General features: G+C 40.5%; 12 protein-coding genes across 12 annotated transcripts; 9 read left to right on the top strand and 3 right to left on the bottom strand.

Annotated features, from left to right (window-relative positions):
• Positions 1-207: 207 nt before the first annotated feature.
• On the top strand, positions 208-2,577 carry FOA43_002840 (uncharacterized protein; the record flags this gene model as incomplete). The annotated part of the gene is made up of 2 exons (XM_038923122.1): positions 208-213; positions 280-2,577. The coding sequence occupies 2 exons, from the start codon at positions 208-210 to the stop codon at positions 2,575-2,577; spliced, it is 2,304 nt and encodes a 767-aa protein (XP_038779050.1).
• Positions 2,578-2,701: 124 nt separating this feature from the next.
• FOA43_002841 (uncharacterized protein) lies at positions 2,702-4,429 on the top strand (the record flags this gene model as incomplete). Its single annotated transcript, XM_038923123.1, has 1 exon — positions 2,702-4,429. One exon carries the CDS (start codon positions 2,702-2,704, stop codon positions 4,427-4,429), a length of 1,728 nt encoding a protein of 575 aa, XP_038779051.1.
• Positions 4,430-5,235: 806 nt separating this feature from the next.
• FOA43_002842 (uncharacterized protein) lies at positions 5,236-7,506 on the top strand (the record flags this gene model as incomplete). The annotated part of the gene is made up of 1 exon (XM_038923124.1): positions 5,236-7,506. The coding sequence occupies one exon, from the start codon at positions 5,236-5,238 to the stop codon at positions 7,504-7,506; it is 2,271 nt and encodes a 756-aa protein (XP_038779052.1).
• A 161-nt stretch (positions 7,507-7,667) lies between these two features.
• Positions 7,668-11,570, top strand: FOA43_002843 (uncharacterized protein; the record flags this gene model as incomplete). Its single annotated transcript, XM_038923125.1, has 4 exons — positions 7,668-7,965; positions 8,702-9,415; positions 10,206-11,478; positions 11,561-11,570. 4 exons carry the CDS (start codon positions 7,668-7,670, stop codon positions 11,568-11,570), a joined length of 2,295 nt encoding a protein of 764 aa, XP_038779053.1.
• A 4-nt stretch (positions 11,571-11,574) lies between these two features.
• FOA43_002844 (uncharacterized protein) lies at positions 11,575-12,393 on the bottom strand (the record flags this gene model as incomplete). Its single annotated transcript, XM_038923126.1, has 2 exons — positions 11,575-12,363; positions 12,385-12,393. 2 exons carry the CDS (start codon positions 12,391-12,393, stop codon positions 11,575-11,577), a joined length of 798 nt encoding a protein of 265 aa, XP_038779054.1.
• A 710-nt stretch (positions 12,394-13,103) lies between these two features.
• On the top strand, positions 13,104-13,979 carry FOA43_002845 (uncharacterized protein; the record flags this gene model as incomplete). Its single annotated transcript, XM_038923127.1, has 1 exon — positions 13,104-13,979. One exon carries the CDS (start codon positions 13,104-13,106, stop codon positions 13,977-13,979), a length of 876 nt encoding a protein of 291 aa, XP_038779055.1.
• A 268-nt stretch (positions 13,980-14,247) lies between these two features.
• On the top strand, positions 14,248-15,078 carry FOA43_002846 (uncharacterized protein; the record flags this gene model as incomplete). Its single annotated transcript, XM_038923128.1, has 2 exons — positions 14,248-14,253; positions 14,641-15,078. 2 exons carry the CDS (start codon positions 14,248-14,250, stop codon positions 15,076-15,078), a joined length of 444 nt encoding a protein of 147 aa, XP_038779056.1.
• A 2-nt stretch (positions 15,079-15,080) lies between these two features.
• FOA43_002847 (uncharacterized protein) lies at positions 15,081-16,781 on the bottom strand (the record flags this gene model as incomplete). Its single annotated transcript, XM_038923129.1, has 1 exon — positions 15,081-16,781. The coding sequence occupies one exon, from the start codon at positions 16,779-16,781 to the stop codon at positions 15,081-15,083; it is 1,701 nt and encodes a 566-aa protein (XP_038779057.1).
• Positions 16,782-16,998: 217 nt separating this feature from the next.
• On the top strand, positions 16,999-18,024 carry FOA43_002848 (uncharacterized protein; the record flags this gene model as incomplete). Its single annotated transcript, XM_038923130.1, has 1 exon — positions 16,999-18,024. The coding sequence occupies one exon, from the start codon at positions 16,999-17,001 to the stop codon at positions 18,022-18,024; it is 1,026 nt and encodes a 341-aa protein (XP_038779058.1).
• Positions 18,025-18,060: 36 nt separating this feature from the next.
• Positions 18,061-18,951, bottom strand: RPF1 (Ribosome production factor 1; the record flags this gene model as incomplete). The annotated part of the gene is made up of 1 exon (XM_038923131.1): positions 18,061-18,951. The coding sequence occupies one exon, from the start codon at positions 18,949-18,951 to the stop codon at positions 18,061-18,063; it is 891 nt and encodes a 296-aa protein (XP_038779059.1).
• Positions 18,952-19,141: 190 nt separating this feature from the next.
• On the top strand, positions 19,142-20,224 carry FOA43_002850 (uncharacterized protein; the record flags this gene model as incomplete). Its single annotated transcript, XM_038923132.1, has 1 exon — positions 19,142-20,224. The coding sequence occupies one exon, from the start codon at positions 19,142-19,144 to the stop codon at positions 20,222-20,224; it is 1,083 nt and encodes a 360-aa protein (XP_038779060.1).
• An 859-nt stretch (positions 20,225-21,083) lies between these two features.
• On the top strand, positions 21,084-21,725 carry FOA43_002851 (uncharacterized protein; the record flags this gene model as incomplete). The annotated part of the gene is made up of 1 exon (XM_038923133.1): positions 21,084-21,725. The coding sequence occupies one exon, from the start codon at positions 21,084-21,086 to the stop codon at positions 21,723-21,725; it is 642 nt and encodes a 213-aa protein (XP_038779061.1).
• Between the last annotated feature and the right edge of the window lie 31 nt (positions 21,726-21,756).

Raw genomic sequence — 21,756 nt, forward strand, 5'->3', positions numbered from 1 at the left:
ATGCGGAAGAATCGCGGATTTTCTTCAGCATAGTTTCTTCCTTATCGAGTGCTCAATTATCCGGGGGCCTCGAGAAACGAAAAGTCAGAGAAGCCGATTACGGCGAGCTTTCTTATCAAGGACAATTTTCCAAGGGACAGAGAAGAGATACACATTTTCCAGCCTTTTGTCTTCTATTTGTTTCCTCATTCATTCATCTGTCCTTCTATGTCGGTCAATATAAAAACATCCAGCGATCGACCCAAGTCGACTCTGCCACCTTCATCCATTACTATCAAGAATGAGAACGATTCTCTTCTTTGTGATATCTTTAAATTTGGTGAGGGCCCTCCTTTACTTCAGGACGAACTGAAAAGGACGCTACGTAATACCAACAGACTTAACTTGCCAATACCAACAAGAAGCCAATTGGACAAGTCGAACGAGGCAGAAGTTGTGGACGTCAATGACATAGATGCAAAATCCCGTTCCGGTTCCTTATCGGAAGATTCGTCTTCTGCCCAAAGAAAATCGTCCAATGGCATTGAAAAACCAATGCAAAAGAACAAAAAGAAGAAGAGAAGAGTGTTTTCCTGTAACAACTGTCGAAAACTTAAGACCAAATGTACCTACGAGCCCAATTCCACTTGCTGTGATCGATGCCATCGTCTTCGATTGAGTTGTTCTTTACCAGAACCGCTTGCAAAGATTTCCGGAAGGCGAGTTTATAATTCCACCACGTCTCAAACAGGATCTTCTTCTGGACTGGAGACAAGAATCGACGATCTTGAGCTCAACCTCAAACACAAATTCGAGTCATTCGATTCCAAAATGGACACTATGATGGAAATGATACACAGAATGGATAGTTCTGCTACTGTTCAGACTAATCAATCGTCTGTACATTATATGAGCACTGCTATGCAAGCTTCGGCTTCCAGCTATTCCTCCCGCATTCTTCCTCGTTACAATTCACTTTCGTCATTGAACGTGATCAATCAGATACATTCACGTCTATTTGATCATTCTCCTAAGAATAATGATGCATTTCATGAATCTATTCAAGAGTTCATAAAGTTCTACTACGCTAACGAAGAGCTCTGCCTAGCCTTGAGTAAGGAATTTCTTAATATAGCCCATTTTTGGATCATTCCAGGAGGAATTGGTGAAGTTGACCGTGAATACGTCATTAAACATCCATTCAGCAGCTGTGTTTATTGCATAATAGCAATGGGGTTTGATAATGATTACAAGTTCGTTGAGCAGAAGAAAGAGCTTTATCCCATTGCAAGATCCCTAATGGTAAATACATCCCTAACTATACCACTATCAGATCATGATATAGAAGCAGTTCTGTACGTTTGCACCTATGGAATGACAAAACAAGCGTATCAGAGCGAATTTGATGGGTGGATTCTTTCCTCGTTGGCCTTTAAACACTGTATTATCTCATTGGACCTTCAAAACATTCTTAACCGTGTAAAAATGGGTGTATTCTCAGATGACGACATCTTTCATTTGCGCATTTTTAACGCGGTTTGTTGCTGCCACTATCAGTTTGCTGTCGGCTATGATAGACCTGTGATGATGGATCTAGACTACGTGAAGCTACACCAATTAATCCTTCAATTTCCTAATGCTACTATTGGTGATGCCATAAAAGTGGCCGAATTGGAACTCTACCAGCTTCTCTCACGAGATTTGGTAGAGATGAGCCCCGGTGATGTCTATTGTCAAGTCTCAGAAGATAATAAGCTTACATTTGCCCATCTTATCGACTGGCTTTCCAATTGGGATAAAATTATAGCTAAAGATGTGACCCATGGACTAATATTCTCGTACAACTTTGCTCATTTGTTGCTAGCACGTAAGTTTATTCAAGCGGAAAGTCAGGTGGATCACGCAATTCTACCTCTGGCATATAATACAGCTTGCCAGTACTCCTTTGAGATTATTAATCAGCTGTTAGCATTACCGGAAGCATATGTGAGAGGGTCTCCATTGTTCCATCTTAGTCACATTGTATATTCGTGTGTGACACTTTTTGATTTCTTGGACGTGATGAAACCATCAGAGAGGAAGAAGTCATTAAATCTTATTTCCAAGGTTTATTGGCACTTAAACAAAGCAGGAGAGAAAATAAACGTGGCTACAGACTCAATTGCACAGATAATCAGGAAACTGGTGGAACTGGCCAGCAAGCATCAATACCTGGAGTATAATAACAAATCAGGATTTGTTGGATCCGGCTCCATTACGGAGACGTACGTTCGCATGAAACACATTAAGCGTCGTGACAGTCAACAGCAACGTAGATTATCGGTTGAAGATCTTCCGGCTTTAGCACAGGATCACCGCAGGCGGTGTTCTTTGCAAAGTTCCCCAAAGGAATCCTCAGAGACGAAACTAATGGGTGGCCTTAATGATATGGAACCTATGGAACCTATCGAACCTAAGCAAAATGACAGTACCAAATCCAGTGTTCACTCAGGCAGTATGGTCGACGGTGCCGAGTTCCAATTGCCCGACGTTTCCAACTTCTTGAACTTTGAGGATTTCTTCTACAATATTTTCAACGATTCCCCCGATTACATCTAGTGATATGGTGCTGTGCCGTAGGTTTAGCTTGGTGATCCTTTTTTTAATTTTTTTTAGGAGACGTCGCGGTTTCATATCACTGTCTATCTCTACATCTAACTCCTTAACAAGATATTAATAAAAGATGTCGAATACGGAAAAGTTTAACGATGATGAGGTGTCGATTGATATAAACATGGGGGAAATCGACAGCAGATTGGTATACACTAACGATTATAGTAATAGGTACAAAAAGCTACCGAGAGCCACGTTAGAACAAAAGATAACAGTTTTGGATTGGCATCACAAATCTGAACGTAAATGTCAGCAATATACAGTAGGACATTTTCAGAAGCTTAACCTTTTTAGTGTGACAAAGTCGACAATGAATAGATGGGTGCTTAACGAGGATGAACTTCGCAAACAGTATGAAAATTTGACATTGAATAATGTCAAGTCTTATAAGACTCGTCCTAAGTTCAAAGAACCATTGGTGAATCGATGCCTTGAAATTTTGTATGAGCAAAGGTGTTTAGAGAATTCACCACTGAGCGAGAAGCAACTTATTGCGAAATGGGAAGATTTTTATGGGCTGATCCACGGTAATCTGGATGATTCGGTTGCACGTCGATCCAATGGATGGGTTCATCATTTTAAGAAGAGAAACGAGGTGAAAAGAGACATTATCAGACGGTATTACAAGGAAATTGGCGGATCGAGAGAATCAAATTCGATGGAAACCGAAAGACTTCGACTACGGACGAAGTTGAGCCATTATGAACCTGAAGACATTTTTGAACTCGACGAAGTGTCCTTTGACTGTGTGGCTGAATGTTTAAAGCAGAGAGAAGCAAGCAGAAATGGCAAGAAAGTAATTGTTGCAATACTGCTTAATAGCACTGGAACTGAGGCACCCGTTCCATTGGTTGCATCGACAGATGGAGAGGCCAAATATAGTTCGTGTCAGCACGGCGTATTGACATCTGAACTACTCTATAAATATCTTCAGGATATTGATAGTGAAATCACTCCGGGTAGACGGATAGCAGTATTGTTGAATGGATTTCGAGCACATATGATACCGAGAGATAGCTTTGATCATATAGATTTGGTTTATTACTCCAGAATTAGCAGGGACATTCAACCAATGAATATGGGAATAATGAGGAGCTATAAATTGTTGGTGAAGAGTATCTATTTTCAGAAAGTCCGACAGCGCCTAATAATAGGTGGGAAGGAAGGATATCTCAAAGATTCATTGGTGATAGATGGAAAAGAATTGATGAACGATGCTATGAGATCATATAGACAAATGCAGAAGCAGAAGGAATCACAGATATTTATTAGAGGCTGCTTTGAAAAATCGGGATTGATAGGAAATTTCGAAGAAGGAATGGAGAAACAGTTTACTACGTGGAAGAGAGAGGATTTTAAAAGAGAAGAGCAGCTCAAATTGATCTTTACTATGCTTGACAGAAAGAGACTTTTAGCTGAGAGCTTTACGGAGAATTCAGTAAGACATCTGAATAATGGAGAGGTGGAAATAGACATTAATAAAGTGATTTTCCCGAAGAGCGAACAAGTCGAAAACATTGATTTATCAGACATTGATATAGTGAGATTAGCAAAGTTGGAAATTGAGATTCAAAGTAGTTCAAATATGGTTAAAGATGAAGTGAGAAGGCAGAATGAGGATTCCAAGGCTAACTTTGATGCGATGGAATCTGTTCAGGAGTATCTCTCGAAAAATGAAGGGACAGAAAGACTTATGGAGTTGGCACAACAGTATTATAAAAACGTTAGAAAGAAGGAAAAGCAGAATGGAGATGATCCAGTAGAGAAAAGAAGATCCAAAAGAACCAAGATATCATAAAAGGAAAGGTGACGGAAATACTACCGAATTTGGAAATATAGTTTTCTTAAAGAACCGGATACAATTAATGGGATACAGTTAGGAGATAACCTATAGGAAATAAGCAATAGCAAACCAGTAAGAGATTATTAATAGGATGTATATTTAATAGCATGCATTGAATAGGCTAGCACAATTATTAGCCGCTATGCTATCCAATCAATGCAGTGGCTTCCTACCAGCCTCGGCACTAACTCCCGCGACCCAGTCCCAGAGCTCTTTGGCGCTTGCCGACCAGTTACAGCTTAGCCCTACTTTTTTTTTCTTTTCTCCCCTGATTTTTCCATCTCGTGTCTATGGAATGAAGACATCTAAAGTGGAATTTTAGGGGAATTTAGGAGAATTTTTTTTTTTAGTTTTTCACCACCTTTCCTCCTAAAAATGATTTGATTTTTCACTTTTCACTATTTTTTGTACTATATATTAGGATCATACCCACCATACTTTCAACAGGAAACAGGCTTTCTGAGTTACAATCTAACTGGTTCCAGGTTCAATTGACATCACTTTTCCCGGCACTCATTCACACTGCCATATACATGCATTCTTAGAATATTTTGTAGCCATTGTTCCTTGATCTGCCCTCTTCTTTCTCCTCTCATCATCAAATTTGAGAAATTCACTGCTTCCCTTCAAGATCAAAAATCGGCTTCTATTCGCTATCTCGATTTCGGTGAGATTTCTTTTTTCGGTGCTGCTTTTTCGATCGATTCTGATCCATTCGATCTCCTGTTTTCTCCCTTTTTCCATTTTTTTTTTGTTAACAAATGCCCTCACCAGAGGACATCCAAGCATTTGTAATGGCTTCCGGTTCTACTAATGCTTCTAACAGAGCCATTGTCACACAGTCAGCTATCACAACCTCACCTTCTGTTCAAGGGGTCTTTTCTTCTCAGTTTCTCCAACCTGCATTTGGTTCTTGTGTCAAAGCGGAAAGATTGGTATCCTTAGATAAGGTTGCTAGTAACAGAGTACAAATACAGGGGCAGCGGCAACGACCCCAATCCTCAATGACTCAGCAACACCAGGTTCAATCACAGTTTGCTTCCTTTCAACAGAGACTCTGCACTCAGTCAAACTACCAAGATTCGTCTGTTTTACATAATTCCGACAATCAATCTCCACCTTCAAATTTGCATGAGATTACAGATTACGTTTTGCCACAATCTGCTGCCGCCAATGCTGATAATCTGTGCTCACTGTCTTTCACATCCAATATCGACAGCGATGCTTCCCTGAATGGAGGGAGTCTATTAGATGACAATAAAGCCGATAACACTACCTCGCAGTCGTTTTATTCCGAATTTCCGGACAGAAGAGGCCTCTATCCATATTCTCCATTGGCTTCTACATCATCTCTCCAGTCTCCTCATACTCATTCGCTGTCTTTAGACTCAACTGTGGTATCATCATCTGTTTCCAGTATTCAATCACCTGTATCTGATGACTATCGACGTAAAAGGCCAAGAAAAATCAACTCTTCGGCATCGATTATCGATCCTACAGAGAGGCAATTGGTTGATACGGCTCGCAGAGAGTCTGGTAAGGATTTGAATGAACTTTCTGCATCAATTACACTGACAGAACAGCTCATATCTTCCAAGATCAAAGAGCGTGCTAGTCCTTTATTTGGTAAAGCGCCTACCGGTAAAGAGATCAAGCTGTTGGAGTCTCAGAAGAAACACCAAAGGCAAGTCTTTGCTATGGTGGTTCTTCTGAGGTCTGTTCTACCAAAGGAAGCTGCAATTTGTCCGAGAAACCGCATTTACAACAAATATGTCAATATTTGCCGACAGTACGGGTTGATACCGATCTGTAACGCTTCCTTTGGTAAGCTAGTGAAGCTGTCGTTCCCAAACATCAAAACGCGAAGACTCGGAATTAGAGGTTCCAGTAGGTATCATTACTGTGGACTTAAGCTCATTGATGATAGCGAGTCTCTTGATTATGTGACGCCACCATCTGCCCGTTCCACGCCTAGTGACTATCATTCTACTCCTCTTGGTATATATCAAACACCCGGTAGTAGCAAATTTTCTGAGGATAGTGGCGCCAATGGAAGTTTCAGCGTCTGCTTTGAAGAACATCTTTTCCGGTACTTCAATGATAAAGTCCCGCAGTTCCAGCCTTCTGTCGATAAGTATTTGATGCTATGCGGAGATCTGGAGGACAAGGCTTTTCAGGAATTTGCCCAAGTGTATACGAGCTTTACTCTTCGAGTTTTCCAGAATTTGCGCTACATGAAGGTGAAAACTCTCTTTGACGAATTGGCTAATTTCAACTTGCAAGATGGAACGCTTAGTCCTGAGGCCTTAAACTGCCTTCAAATAAAGCAAGAACATGTTTCTTACTTTGTTTCACGATGCGATTCCGACTTGTACAGTTGTTGTATTAAACTTCTCTCCAAAACTGTTTTCCAGAACGTTCCTGAGGCTGTTCGTGCACAGATTTCCAATCTGGATACAAGATTATTATCTGCATTGGATAAGATGAGTGCTCCCGAGTATATCAAGAAGGCCAAAAGAGAACCTTTGAAGAGGTTTGTTACCTTGGTATCACAGCTATGCAAAGTGATCAGTAGTGCAGCCAATTTAGCCGATGCCATGATTCAACCAGAGACTAGAAATACTCTATTGCAAGATTATTCAATGCTTGATATAGAGACTATTGTTAATGAGGACTTGGTTCTACCTGAAGAATTTAAAAATAGAGCCATATTTCTGTTGGAAAATGACTGCATGGAGATGTTTCAAAAGCTTTCCGCTTTGAGTAATGGCGAAGATAAGCCGATTGGTAGTATTATCATTCAAACCATCAGCAGCTATCTTCTCAGATTCCCTTCAAACTTTCGTACTATGTCACCGACGGATTTTTTATTGTGCATTAGTTCACTTGTGGGATCTCTACTGAGACAGCTAACTCATCAGGGTACTCTAACCAACTTTGACGTTTGGTGGAAGGCCAATTGCTGGGTTTCCGAGTTTTTCAATCTTATTGGAGGACTTGGAGCTTTCTTGAAGAAGAATTCGATGAAATGAGTGCTTGCCATTACAGACAAAACAGACAAAAACATAAAAAAAATATTGGGAGTGGTCCTAAGTTTTTGCATTACGTATAGATAAGTATAAAATAAACTATATTTTGCATCTCATTTATGTAGAATCCTTTCTTGATTTCTGGTCTAGGTAATTGGGCTGAAATGAAGATTAAAGGTTTTGAGTCTGGAATTAATAGTGTTAGTAAGCTACTTAAGGGACATACCGATGACGAGGAGTTCGATAAATTGGCAAGCGCCAAATTAAATGGGATTATTGAACTTAGAGGTAGCGCTAATAGAGATGACAGTAAAAGAGGATTGTTCTCAAAAAAAGACTTGGAAGAAGGAGATACCATTTATGAATTCAAGCCGTTCCTACAAAACGTTGACCAGTCATGTGAAAAATCATGTCATCACTGCTTGAAGGATAAAGAGGGCCTATCGTTCATATGCAATGGATGTCAGACTCGAAAGTACTGCAGTCGAACATGTTTGGAAGCAGATAGAAGCGAGTTTCACGCTATTGAATGCCAATTTATACAAAGCTGCAATGGAAAAACCGACATAATAGTGCTTACGGCTCTTAGATTATTATTAACATTGAGGAAAAAGCAAGAATATCTTTCAATATGTCGAAACCTAAGCTCCCATTACGAAAGGTTCCTAGGCTGGTTTACAGGAGCGAAAGAGCCGGACTGTCAGCAGCACAAGGATCTTTACAGGAAGTTAAAATTTGATTATGGTCCCTCATTAAGAAAATTCTTAGGACGGGATGCCGATATGGGTGGAGTCTTTAAGGCAATTTTGTTAGTATTAGTAAACTCGGCTGCTATACAAAACAGCTACAGCGAACCAATTGGACTTCTGTTTGATCCAATATTTTCCCTTATCAATCACAGCTGCCAAGACAGAAACAGCTCTATGATATGGAATAATCATAATAAGGGGGGGAATCTTCGGCTAGTTACTTCAAAAAAAGTTGTAGGTGGACAAGAGCTATTAGTGAATTATTGTCCGATCTCCATACCCATAGAGCTCAGGCAAAAGTTCTTGTACGACAACTTTTTCTTTAACTGTTCCTGCACAATGTGCAGTAAAAATTATGATACATGGCTTCCGATAGAGTGTATTAAATGTTGGAAACCTTCGAAGGGAAATAAAGGATTTCGCTTAATTTCCCTTTTTGAGAAATCAAGGTGTCAAACAGGATTTGAGTAAAGAGAACTGCGAGAATTGTGATAGTGAGATACCAAAGGAACTAATTAGAAAAAAATACATGCTAATCATTGGACTGCTTTTGGAGGACAATTGGTTGCATAACTCTGTGGATATTCTATATGATTTGACTATTGGGACGATAGAACGTTGTAGTTTCATCAATTCACCCGAAGATGTTAAGGATTGGATGGCAGCATTTGAGTCAACAAGAAAATACGTTCCATTAAAATCTTGGCCGCTGCAAATTCTGGTAAATTTTATCAAGGAGTACTATGAAAACAGAGAGCAGGACAGTTTCCAAAGGGTGAGATTCACATTACTTTCGAATGTGCAAATGGATGAAGGAGGGCTGTCCAGGGGACTGCAATTTTACGAACTGTCCGTATCATTAGACGCCTGGATTCAGTATAATAAAGACAAAAATACGCAGCAGACTAATAGAATGTGCGTTTCATTGGCATGCCAAGCTTATAAGCATCTGGGAAAATATATAGGATTCAATTCGCTACCTATGGTTGATCTGGATAGTCTGATCAAAGAAAGAGGAGGACGGAAATTGACGGTTGAGGAGATGAAATGGTCACTCAACGAATTTGGAACATTATGCCAATATGAGAAGAAACTTGGAGATTTATTAGAAACAACAACGCAATGGAAAACCAAGCTAAACAAAGAAAACGATAAAGCTATATGTAATCCATGATCCATCCATTTTAGGTAATTTACGGAAATCTCATTAATCCGCGAGTCTCTTATTACCGATTTTTCACGTGTGATCGAGAATCGAATCACCGCTTAGAAAAATAAGAAATAAAAATTCGGTGAAAAAAAAAAAAAATCATGAAAAAGCGGTTCTGGGCCCTTTTTAATTGCGTTACTTCCAATAATAAACCATCCCTCCGTTCTTCTTCTATATTTACGCGTTCGTGCTGCAATCACTATCTCATCGATTGGCGACTTGGCGACCTGGTAACTTATTGACTTCTATCAGCATTATCACATTCTTTTAGTGCTAAGACGCGTTCTTGATTAGTTCCCCGTTTGTTTGTTTGTTTGTTTATTATTGCCCCTTGCCTTTCTAACTTCCGATGGCTCTATCCCTCGAACTGCTCCGCAAACTGTACAAGCGAGATACTGATGGTGCCATTTACCCACAACAAAATGGTTCGCACTCGAATAATGTCGTCACAGAGTCTTTGACTGTCACCGAGACATCTTTACCCTCTTCCAATTCAGATTCAGGTGCCATTGTTGCATCTGACGTAACCACCTCCTCCTTCACTTCAACACTGCTTTCAACGATATCGCCGCTCTCTTCGCTCTCATCTAATTCTTCTTCTGTTTCATCATTGTTCAACTCCACCTCGTTTCTGAGTTCAACTTTCGAATCTGCTAGACTCAATGCATCCACAATCAGTACAAGCAACACACAGGCTTCATTTACTTTCCTCAAATATTCCTCCACGGAGGGCTCATCTATAGGTTTCAAAGTGACTCCTACCTCAACTACATCTACATCTACATCATCGTCTTCGATCTTCAGCTCTTCGACGTTTTTTGCTCCTGAAGATACTGTGGTCGCCGTTTCTATGACCAGCTACTACTCTACCAACTATGCTTACTCTCAACTTTTCTATGTGACGGATTCAGGTACAACGTTTAGTACTGCTGTACCACTAACGGCCACCACGTCTGTACCATTAGGGGCCTCGGCTATCGACTACTTTTCTCATCCTGAGGTAATCACCACCGACTTGGCAGACTTCAAGTCTAATCACTATAGCTATCTTCCGGACGAGTTGCAGGCCAGCTCTACCAAGAAGAAGCTCAGTGTGGGTGCCATTGCTGGTATAGCCATCGGTGCTCTTATAGGACTTGCTGCAGCAGTTTTACTTTTGTTCTTCCTGATACGTAGAAACCGCCGTAGGAAGACGGGTAATGTGTTCAGTGGTAGCTTCAACTTTATGAAAACCGGAGGAGAAAAGTCTGACGATAACCTCAGAGATACGAACTCTTCGAATTCACATTATGGAACGTTTGATGTGGATAGAAAGAAGGAGTATGTTCCCGATTTAGGGATCTCTGAAAAAGTGGCTTCAATTCCATCTATGCCGCCTCCGGTTCCACCACCTCCAAGAAAGTCCAGATTACTGGAAACTGGTATCGAAGAGTCGTTCGAGCCGATAGCGACACCAGAGCGCGAGATGAACGTATTGTACGAATCTAACGAAGAGAACAACCGGATCTCTGAGATGCCCGAATACAATGATCGCAGATACAGGAATCCTACAAGGTATGAAACACTATCATCGAATTTGTCGACGTTCCGAGAAGCGATTTCCGGCGGCAAATCGATCAAGAGTTCACATCCGTCTGCTCCAAAACCTAGAAAAAACAGAGTGGTGATACAGGCAAGGTCGCCGCGTAATGTGACACCTCCGCCTATTGTTGCTGACACTTTGTCTTCGGTGACTTTTTCTCAGGGACGAATAGAAAGTATTGACAATGACCACAAGAATGGCCATCATCACTCTCGATCTTATGGTCATAGCCATAGCCGGCATCATTCATATAATGGCCACTACATACAGAGTCTTAACCACAAGAGACACAGCTCTACAGGTAGCTTGGGTACGAGAGACTCAAGTAACAACTCATCGACGACAGATTTTGATGAATTTGATGACTTTGACGACGATGAGTTTGATGATGCTGATACTGAAGATATCTACAGTTCATCACAGGGCTCGTCTACGTGATAACGGATCCTGGATGTTTTATCGCTTATTTGTTACTATTATCTTCGATGCTTTATCCTTTACTATGAATATTTTTAGATACCCTTAAACTCCTAATAGTCAGCCTCTTCCAGAAGCGACCTTTCGATGACAAACTTATCCTCCTTATACTTCTCTCCTTCTTGTTCACTATAGAGGTATTTCCAACCAAGATTAACGTCACATTGCTTACAATAAATAGTTTTGACCTCGTACTTACCGGTTCTCATTTTCTTGAACTCCTCAGAATCTCCTAACTTGATATTCAACACCTTTGAAACGAATAAGGCAGGACCATAATTTCCATAGAAATTAGTGGAGATGACAAGTTTATTGGTGCAAATATGGTTGTGACACTGCTTACAACGAAGGATATGAGCGGAGATATTTGAAGAGGACGAGAAGCTGTTGAGCGCGGGATGATTAGAAGCGGTTGGAGGGGTTAGTAAGGACTTATTCTGAGCATCTATAAAGAAGGAGAAATAAGGCAGTTGCGAAGGTGATGAAGAATGCGGCGTAGTAGTTAAAGTAGAGGAAGATGAAAAGGAGTTGGAAGAGGAGGCGGTGGAGGTTGAAGTTGAGGAAATAGAGGACCTATACTGAGACACAGGTGGAGTAGATAGGAGGTTTGTTATAGGGGCAGAGTGTATAGTAGTGGTGGTCATGAATGCCACTGGGGCCACTGGGGCTATCGGGGCCACCCGGGCCACTGGGAGTACCGAGGCCATCTGGGCAGGATTCAATGCCGGTAATAATGTTGTTCCTAAAGTAGCGTTCTGTGAAGAGTCTCCTATAGAGGGGAATCTTTTGGTAGATGAGCCATAATAAAGTTGCCGGTGGGAATCAAGCAAATCATCAGAAGTCTTGAAATGTTGGGCGTATACAAGTCCCATTAGATTTGAACAAAGAAAAGGTAAGGAGGAAGAAACAAAAGAGAACAGAAGAAGAAGAAGGAGAGAAACTCATTTAATACTAAACGGTTACAGTTATTAATTCAGTTGGATGCATCTGAGCCGAATCCGAATTGCGTGCGATAAGAAGAATGCGGGGGCGAAATGAGACGAGCAATACTTGGCTCAATAATATCGCGATGTCTCTTTACACCGGGTTGTACATACGAGTAACCCGGTAATGCAATAATCATAGCAAAAAAGTGGTTGGGATGACCGACGCATTCTGCCGTGATCATAGTATAGTGTCTCTATCAAAAGCAGGTCAGAAAAAGAAAGGCTAATTAGGTGGAGAGATGTAGTAAGTAACCCAGCAAGAAAGGATTGAGAATAAGTGGGAAGGTTGATTGGATTTCAATTCTGTTCAATTCTGTTCACCTTTGGTTACCTTTGGTTACCGTGGGGATCTCTGTCTGCCACTGCTCAGCTCTGTCTGCCTCTGCTCACCTCTGAGGTTATCTGTAGTATCATTACAAACTAGCTAACCTTATCTTTCAACCCATCCGTACACCGACAAAGGCTTATTTGATTCCTCGAATTTTTTTTTTCCTGACAACTGAACAAAGGCATCGATCGATCTTTATTGATAGTGCTTTTCTTTCTGCTCTTCCAGCATGTTGCCTCCTTCCCGAATTCTCTATTCATCATTCCGCATGTGTGCGTGGGCGCGTATAACGCCGCAACTTTCCCGACCATTGTTTCTGTTCAATTCAAGAACTTACGCTACCACCAAGACACAGGCAGCGTCATCTTCATCTTCGTCGTTGCTTGGCTCGTTGACGCCTAATGTTTCTACAGAGAAAGATTTACTTCCACCACGAAAAGATGCAGAAGAAGCATCGAATGCTGCTATGGAAAATGAGGTTAAGTACGTCAAACCGGAAGAAGATGCTAAGCTTCAAGAATACTTGAACCCCAAACCATACAAGACGGTGAACTCGTTACTTTCACCTCTCAAGAGAAGGCTTTATCTTGATAACGTGACGAAAAATGGGTTTTTCAAGAATGGAGATCTTATTACTCTTCCTGACGGAATAAGTTATAGACTAAAGTTGTCCAGAGAAGAGATTGAAGCTTTAGAACCTTCTATTTATTTGAGGTCTTGGAGAATCAAGTCATCTGTCAAGAAGACCAACATCGTTCTTAGAGCATTAAAGGACCTTCCATTGAAGAAAGCAATCACTCAACTACACTTTATGCCGAAGAAAGTTGCCAGAGATCTGTTTGAGATGCTTGAAAGAGGACTACAGGATGCTGAGAAGATGAATTACGATGTTAACAGTATCTACGTGGCTGAAAGTTGGGTTCATACAGATGGTCACTGGGCTAGAAGAATAGAATGTAAAGGTAGAGGAAGGACTGGTATTATTACCCATCGATGGATCAGTGTGAGATTCTTATTAAAGACGGAACAAACCAAAAAGAGATTGGCGTATGAAGCTGAAAGGAGAAGTGATAAAAGGATCGCAAAGTGTGTCCTTACCAGCGAGAAGATCAGAGGTCCGTGCCAGGGCTACTACAAGTGGTGAACAGCTTATCTGTAAATAGAGTGAATAAATAAGTAAATAAATAAATAGGGAGTGAGTGCATTACTCTTCATCGTCGTATCCTGTTAAAGCCTTTCTAGGTCTATTAGGGACGGGATAACCACTCAATGGAAGCAGCGCAGCATTCTGATAAAGAAATCTTTTTCTGAGAGGTGCCACGCCAAACATGAATACTGGACCCATCAAAGCTATAGCACTTGGAAAGAAGAGATGAGGCTTATTGTATGCGCACCACCGTAGCCACTAGAATATGTTAGTAGATGAGGAAAAGAGCAAAAGAGCAAGAGAGCAAATCTTTGCAAACTAAATTCAACCTACCCTAATTGGCTCCTTGAAATACACTGGATATGCTGCCATCTTGGATAATACAAGAGAAGATAACTGGGTGTCTGTTCCTCAAGTTAAAGCGAAGCTAAGCTCTCTCTCTATTCCGCGAAGAAGGGATAAAAATTTTAGTTCTGCGTCGATCGGCTTTGAAAGTTGTGAAGCTGAAGCTGTAGCTGAAACTGAGTCTGAATAGCTAGCTGGGGGCTACTATTAAGTAGCTACTTCTGCTTCGACCATCATGAACTCATCAGCATATAAGAAACGAATTCCGGTAGTTATGAAACCGTCTGGGATTCTAAACTATTCCCTTCAAAAGGAACTCAAAGGAGCTGAAGATACATATTATCTTCCACCTCCAGATCAGGTACTTCCCAGTAAATCGATGAGATACCATCTTTTCAAATTCGACGACAAAGTGGGGACCGAAAACGAGGTTCCTCTCATTAATGGAAGATCATTTCTCGTAGTTGGAAGGGACCCGGATTTGGCTGATATCGTCATAGATATAGATACAGAAGACGGAGGTCTAGTTAGCAAGAGACATGCAGTTTTCCAATTTAGGAAACCGTCTTCAGTTGAAGACTCTTCTATTAAATTATATTTATTAGATCTTGGGTCTACAAATGGCACCTTTTTGAATGGAAATAATGTGGAACTTCCCAAGAGAAGATATATAGAGATGAAAGGTCACGATAGGTTGAAATTCGGGGACCCTGAAAGTGATACAGAATTCGTTATAGTGGAAGAAGAATGAGGTCAGTATATTTTATCGGTACCTTTCATTTTTCCTGCTCCTTCCTCCATCTTGGCACTTCTGGCTCCGAATTGAATGGCTCTTTTCGGTTCTTCTGCCACCCAATCAAGTCCCATCTTCCTGGCGAGTAATCTGAGGAGATACTTACGTACTATTTCTCCAGTCTGATCATCATAATGAAGCTTGGAACTGAGTGGAACTTTGGATGTGACAAACCGCATAAAATCATAATCCAAATACGGATACCTGATCTCTTTGGACCAGCAGGATATCACTTTGTCGTCTCTTGAAAGGTTTCTAATATAAAGATTCGACAGATCATATTGAAGTTCTTGTCTTAGCTTATTCACAAGTTCGTTCATCTTATAAACAGTAGCATCTTTAACTGGTTTTTGCTTTAATTGTCGTCTGACTTGATTGGAAATGCCTGTAAATATCCTCTCGTGACGGGTATATCCAGCAAATAATTCGTCAGCTCCCAAGCCGCTAAGGAGAACTTTGCATTCACTAATACTATCTTTTCCCATACCACTAGCTGCAAAATAGAATGCTATTGCAATGGAAAGATCCATCGCCGTATCATTAGGCCGAATTAAATTCACCACCTTTTGCTTGTGCTTCAGATAGCTTTCGTAAGGAACATCTATTTCCACCAAATGGAATTTGATTTGGCTATTTCTATATCTTTCTTCGAGATGTGACCAGCTTTTCCTAGCTAACCTCCTGTCAGGTGTTTGTGAGGGGTCTGTTTTTGTGCGAGGATTGTCAAATGAGACATTTAATAGGTCGATAGTAACCGGTCCTTCCAATATCTCTGCACACAATGCCGCTAGTAAAGTGCAATCGATGCCTCCGCTAAATAGTATGGCGAACTTCGACTTGGAATTATGCACAGGGAAGATTGTTTCTACTCTTCGACGAACCGCCTCGGTTAACTCTTTGTGCAACTCTGAAACAAGAAACTCTTCAGATGGGTCATCATCAGTAAGCCAGCGGTTATTAACTGCCAACTTGTCAGGAAGATCTGCACTATCTTCGTATCTTAGCATTCCTATAGAACGCTTGTTCATGTCAAAAACATATACCACTGCATTAAGACATTCCTTGAAGAACGTTGTCTGGTTGTCTTCCTCGGGAAAACAACTACTTATAAATAGCTCACCAGTTCCCTCGATCAATGAATAAGCCAATGATTTCTTTCCCAATATATCCTTACCGAAGTATACTTTGGAGTTAGTAAGATCGATGATACTATATGCAAATCCGCCATGTAATGAGCCTATCGTTTTAATGATATCACCATTATAATCCTGAAGTCTCTTGTAAATAAATTCTAAGTCATTGCTATGCAAAGGTATCTCATCGTTGTATAATTCTCCATTGAACTGTATGATGAATCTGTCGTCTTTAATGAAGGGCTGTTTGGTAAGTGGCTGACGTAATGAAAGCACTGAGGAAAAAAGTTCCAAATGAGGCTGACAATAATACTGCGAGTAATCAGAACCTCTAGCCAAGATCTCAGGTACAAGCACGTTGAAAATGGGCGAAATAGAGCCGGATAGAGATGTCTTCGACGAAGATGGTAACTCCGAGATCGAGTTTTCAAGATCTCCAAGATTCTCGAGGGACCCGGAGTTAAGACTCTCTTTATGAGCACGCCCAAAAGTTTGTTCTGAATTAAAATGAAGTAATATTCCACACATCTACAGCAATTTGGGACCGATTCCTCCACTTGTAGACCTTATAGATGTCCTTAGTTAAAAGTATTCCAATAGATCCATCTTGAGATTTCCAATTTTTGGATGTGCATCCTTGCACCACTCTTTATTCTAAGAATGATTTTGAAGAAGAACGACAGAGGTTGTTCTCTTCTAGCCAACCTCTCCTCTCTCTCTTCTTTATTCAAGAGTCCAGCATTAAATGTCGTCAGGTAAAAAGCTTTTGCTAATGGGCCGATCTGGTTCTGGGAAATCTTCGATGAGGTCGATCATCTTCTCGAATTATTCGGCCTTCGATACGAGAAGATTAGGTGCCACTATAGACGTTGAGCACTCGAATTTGAGATTCCTCAATAACATGACATTGAATCTTTGGGATTGTGGAGGACAAGATATTTTTATGGAGAATTTCCTCAACAATGACAATTCCAACAATCAAAGTTCGAACACTTCAAGTAACGTCTTCCACAAATGTGAAGTGTTAATTCACGTCTTTGACGTGGAGAGCAAAGAGGTCCAGAAGGATATCGATACGTTTAAACGAGTTCTGTCAAATTTGAAGAAGTATTCACCAAATGTGAAGATTTTCATCCTCATTCATAAAATGGATTTGATTCAAGTTAATAAGAGACAGGAACTATTTGATCTTATGTTCGATAAGTTGAAGAGTATAGCGTTAGATGAATATGGATTTCACATTAGAGGATTTGCCACATCTATTTGGGATGAAAGTTTGTACAAGGCATGGTCATCGATTGTTTGCTCTTTGATTCCTAACGTTTCCGTGTATGAGCGATATCTCTCAAAGCTCAACGAGATTCTGAATGCCCGTGAAATCATCTTATTCGAGAAAACTACGTTTCTTGTGATCTCCTCGACTAAAAGAATTGTCGATTCCGCAAAACGGGACGATTTGGACCCCAAGAGGTTTGAAAAAATATCCAATATCATTAAAACTTACAAGCAGAGTGTGAACAAGATCAGAACGAACTTCAGTAATTTGATTCTTCACGGAAATAACTCTTCTATCTATCTAGAAATATTGACCTCGAACATTTACATCATGATCATTATGAACAACGATAATGCACAAACAGCAGAAGCTACAAAGCAGGAAGATGCTGCAAGTCCGAAAATCATCCACTACCAGCTGAACGACGAGAATTTGGTGCTACAAGACATCAAAATCGCTCGAGATTTGTTTGAGAAGATCGAAAGAGAGAAATAGATAATTTTACACATATAGAGCAAAACTGTTATGTTATCATAGATAGAACTTCTTTTTATCTCTGTCCATATCGGGTCTAAACTCCCAATCAACTTCCTCCTTAATGCCGTTCTGAATACGTCTCAATCTAAGGGTGAATTCGGGTCCAAGTTCTTGCAATCCCACACGCTCGTTGTCCTTGAAAACGTATCTGTGCATTCTAAAGAAGATGAAATCTCTCTGGTTGTGCAGCGTGATCACTTGACGTCCCTTAAACTCGGGTTTATGAGGGAGCAAGGACTGGAACAACCGTGATACCGTCTTACCCAACCTCGTGGTGAAGTTATTGAGAATGAGCTCTGGGATATGATCAGTAGGTCTGCCGTGGCCAGAAATCTGCTTCCTCTGCACTAGAGAACCAATGGAAAAATAGAACGTTGGTCCTTTGGGTAAATGCATTATAGTCATTCCATTTACCACTTTTTTGTCCTCATTAATCACAATGAGATGCGTAAATTCTCTATTACTGCAATATCCAGCCATTTCTTTCATACTGTACTGTCTCTTTCTCTTAACAAATGTGCAATTTGGGAAAATCTCTATTAACATGGCTGCAAACTCATATGCTTCTTTATGTGCATGTGCACTAGTTGTGATAAGTATCTTCGGCTCTTTTTCGAGATCCTTAAAGTATTCATCAAAATCATCCTCTCCCTCAATTTCTGCGTTCACAGTTTCATCGTAAACTCGTTTGGATTCTATAGTATCTGGCACATTTTCTTCTAGTCTTTTGGTTTTAAGCTCCGGATGAGCTTGTTCTTCCTTAGCTCTCTCTTTCCGCAGTGTGAGTCTTTCCTTTGTTTTATCATTTTGAATTTGAGCGTAGATTTTACGCCTAAGCTCCTTATTTCTGATCTTCTTGAGAATATCTGACTCAGATTTCGGCATTTTGTTGGGAAGGATAAAGAACAAGGTACTACAAGATTGATAGGTTGAATTTGTTTTTGACCTTTTTTTTTTTGCGCGAAATTTTTCAGTTGATGCTGAGGTGCACAGCCTCAATGGAAAGCAATCAAAAAGAAAACCACCACCTGGATGATTATTTTCCTCTTGTATAACAATATATATATCCGTCAAGATGTCCTCTTACGATGAAAATACTACTCCAGCAGTATGCGAAAGATGCTTGGGTGATAATCCTTATGTGGAGATGACCCGAGAACGAAATGGTGCACAGTGTAAGATATGTACACGGCCTTTCACAGTTTTCAGATGGAGCATTCAGAAAGGAGGAGAGTTTAAGAAGACTGCAATCTGTTTGACATGTGCCAGAACCAAAAATTGCTGTCAGTGTTGTATGTTGGATCTTAGTTTGGGTATAGATTTGAATACAAGAGATCAGCTCTTGAAAATGGCCGGCGTCAAAGACGGAGAATATTCTAAAGATGTTGTTCATAATGCCAAAAATGAGATCTCCAGAATATATAATGCCGATCAACTTGATCGTAAATTTAGTCGAGAGGAGATTAAGGATAACTCTGAGAAAGCTAAAGATGTGTTAGGAAAGATTACTAAGTTAGTGGAGAGTGGTAGTGGTAAAGGAGAAACAACCAAGAAGAGTAAGAATAAGGTGAGGGGAGCTGATGATGAGAAGATTACCAAAGAGATGCTCGTTAAATTATTGAAGACTCTTCCATTTAACGGAAATCTTAGTCATTTACCGAAGAATGAACGGATCAAGTCATTTTTCCTATTTGGAGTTGGTGATGAGACGCCCAATTATTTAATCGAAGAGTTTTTTAAAGACTTGGTAAAGGATTCTACAGATAGATCGGAGAGACGGATGGTGAATGCCGTATTTGTCAATAGCAAAGGACGATTTGGCTTTATAGAGTTTAGCAGTCGTTCTATTGCCGAGATGGCAGCTAGCAAACTGAATGAGAGTAAAAGTGAGAAGATTGATAACAAACCTAAGTTGGTGGTCATTGACAGAACGTCTGTAAGAGTATGTTGGGCAGGTAAAGTAATCACTAGTGGTAGTGATTATAGCAATAGCGAATTACATAGGATAGCACAGGTGGTACGAAAGCAGATGATAAAGCTTGCCGGAGGAGGAGGTGAGAGTACCAAAAGAATCAATGAAGAATCAGCAGCAATTACCAGAAAGAAGGCCAAGGTGGTTCATGACTACAAAGCTCTCCAAGCAGATTATGAATTATAAGCATTTACGACATTTCTATACAAGAATACCATAATATTCGCATCTTCTGTATCTTTGAGCCAAGGGTTTCCATTGGACAAGAATACGATCACTTATCGGCAATATGAGTAGTCCTGTAAGACTTAACTGCTTAACACGAGCAAGACTTTCGACGTAGACTATTTTGGTATGGCCAATTCCCAAGAATTTCATAACAAAGAGAGTATAAGCAATAGGAATTGCAGTTCCTGGGCCATTGCAGAGAAACATGTCCGGATATTCGGCTGTTGGTAATCGATAGAAGATTATAATAGCAGCGACAAATGATCTTATGCTGTTTATGGTTGCCATGAGTTTACCCTCACCAATATTTCTGGCCCGTGGCAAGAAAGTACAGCTAGTTTTGGAGTCGAAGTCGAACTTGTCTTGCTTCTTCTCAAAATTAGAGATCCTGAGCATAGAAGAATCATCTCCCGATGATACTATATAGTGTCTTTTGAAGAAATTGAGGTAACGGAATTGAGACAATATGCGAATCATCTCCCCAGTATGACCGCCAGATCCAAGCAGAATAAGAATGCTAATAGATTTGGAAGGACTCTCGGATACATTAGGATCGTTGGAGATATCTGAGGGAAGATCAAGTGGATTCCTAGAAGGAAGATCAAGTGGATTCCTAAATGTTGAAGGAAGAACGGAGATGAGTCTAAGAATAAGAAGAGTGCAAGTGATGAGAATTACCGAAGAAACTGCAGTAAAATAGGCTTCGTTCATAGCGATGGATGAAGATAGTCGCTGTATAGTCAGTGAGATCTCCGCGCCTTTTGAGTCTCTATTTTTTTCTGTCTAAGCTGTCTTAGTTCTTCTTATTCAGTGAAAAATGTCATCATACGCTGCCGAACACAACATCAGAGATGACGAGGAATCAGAAGATTCTGAGGATCAGACAACACAGGTTTCAACTGGTCAAAGAATTCACCCCACGTTGAATCAGGCCCTCGCACAATTTCATGAAGAGGATCATCATCAAGTACATAGAGAAGAAGGAAGACAAGTGGTGGATTCAATGATGTCTTATGTTGTTCCTGGAAATGGAGATAACCAGTTGTTTAGCACGATGATGAATTTTTTGCTTAGTTCTCCTGCAACCATAACGGTTCTTGGGAGAGGAGAAGCAACCGATAAGGGAGGTGTTGATAATAAGTTCCTTGATACGTTGGATAGAGTATCGTTAAAGGAATTGCCTAAAGATGCAAGATGTCCCATATGCACAAATGAGTTTCAGAATGATGAGTATCCATTGGTGGTGAGACTTCCATGTGATTCAAGGCATTGCTTTGATCTGGAGTGTATATCACCGTGGTTGAAGATGAACAAGACATGTCCTTTGTGTAGAGAAGACATTACAATAGTGAGGAAGAAAAGGCTTGAAAAGTTGGTGGACGAGGCGAGGAAAGAGAATGATGAGAACGACAAGGAAGAGGAAGAGGAAGGGGAAGGGGAATGGGAAATGTATGGATGAATGAGTCTGGAAGCTACTCCGTTGTTATTAT

The sequence above is a fragment of the Brettanomyces nanus genome, chromosome 3 (genome assembly GCF_011074865.1).
Source record: "Brettanomyces nanus chromosome 3, complete sequence".
NCBI classification, from domain to species: domain Eukaryota; kingdom Fungi; phylum Ascomycota; class Pichiomycetes; order Pichiales; family Pichiaceae; genus Brettanomyces; species Brettanomyces nanus.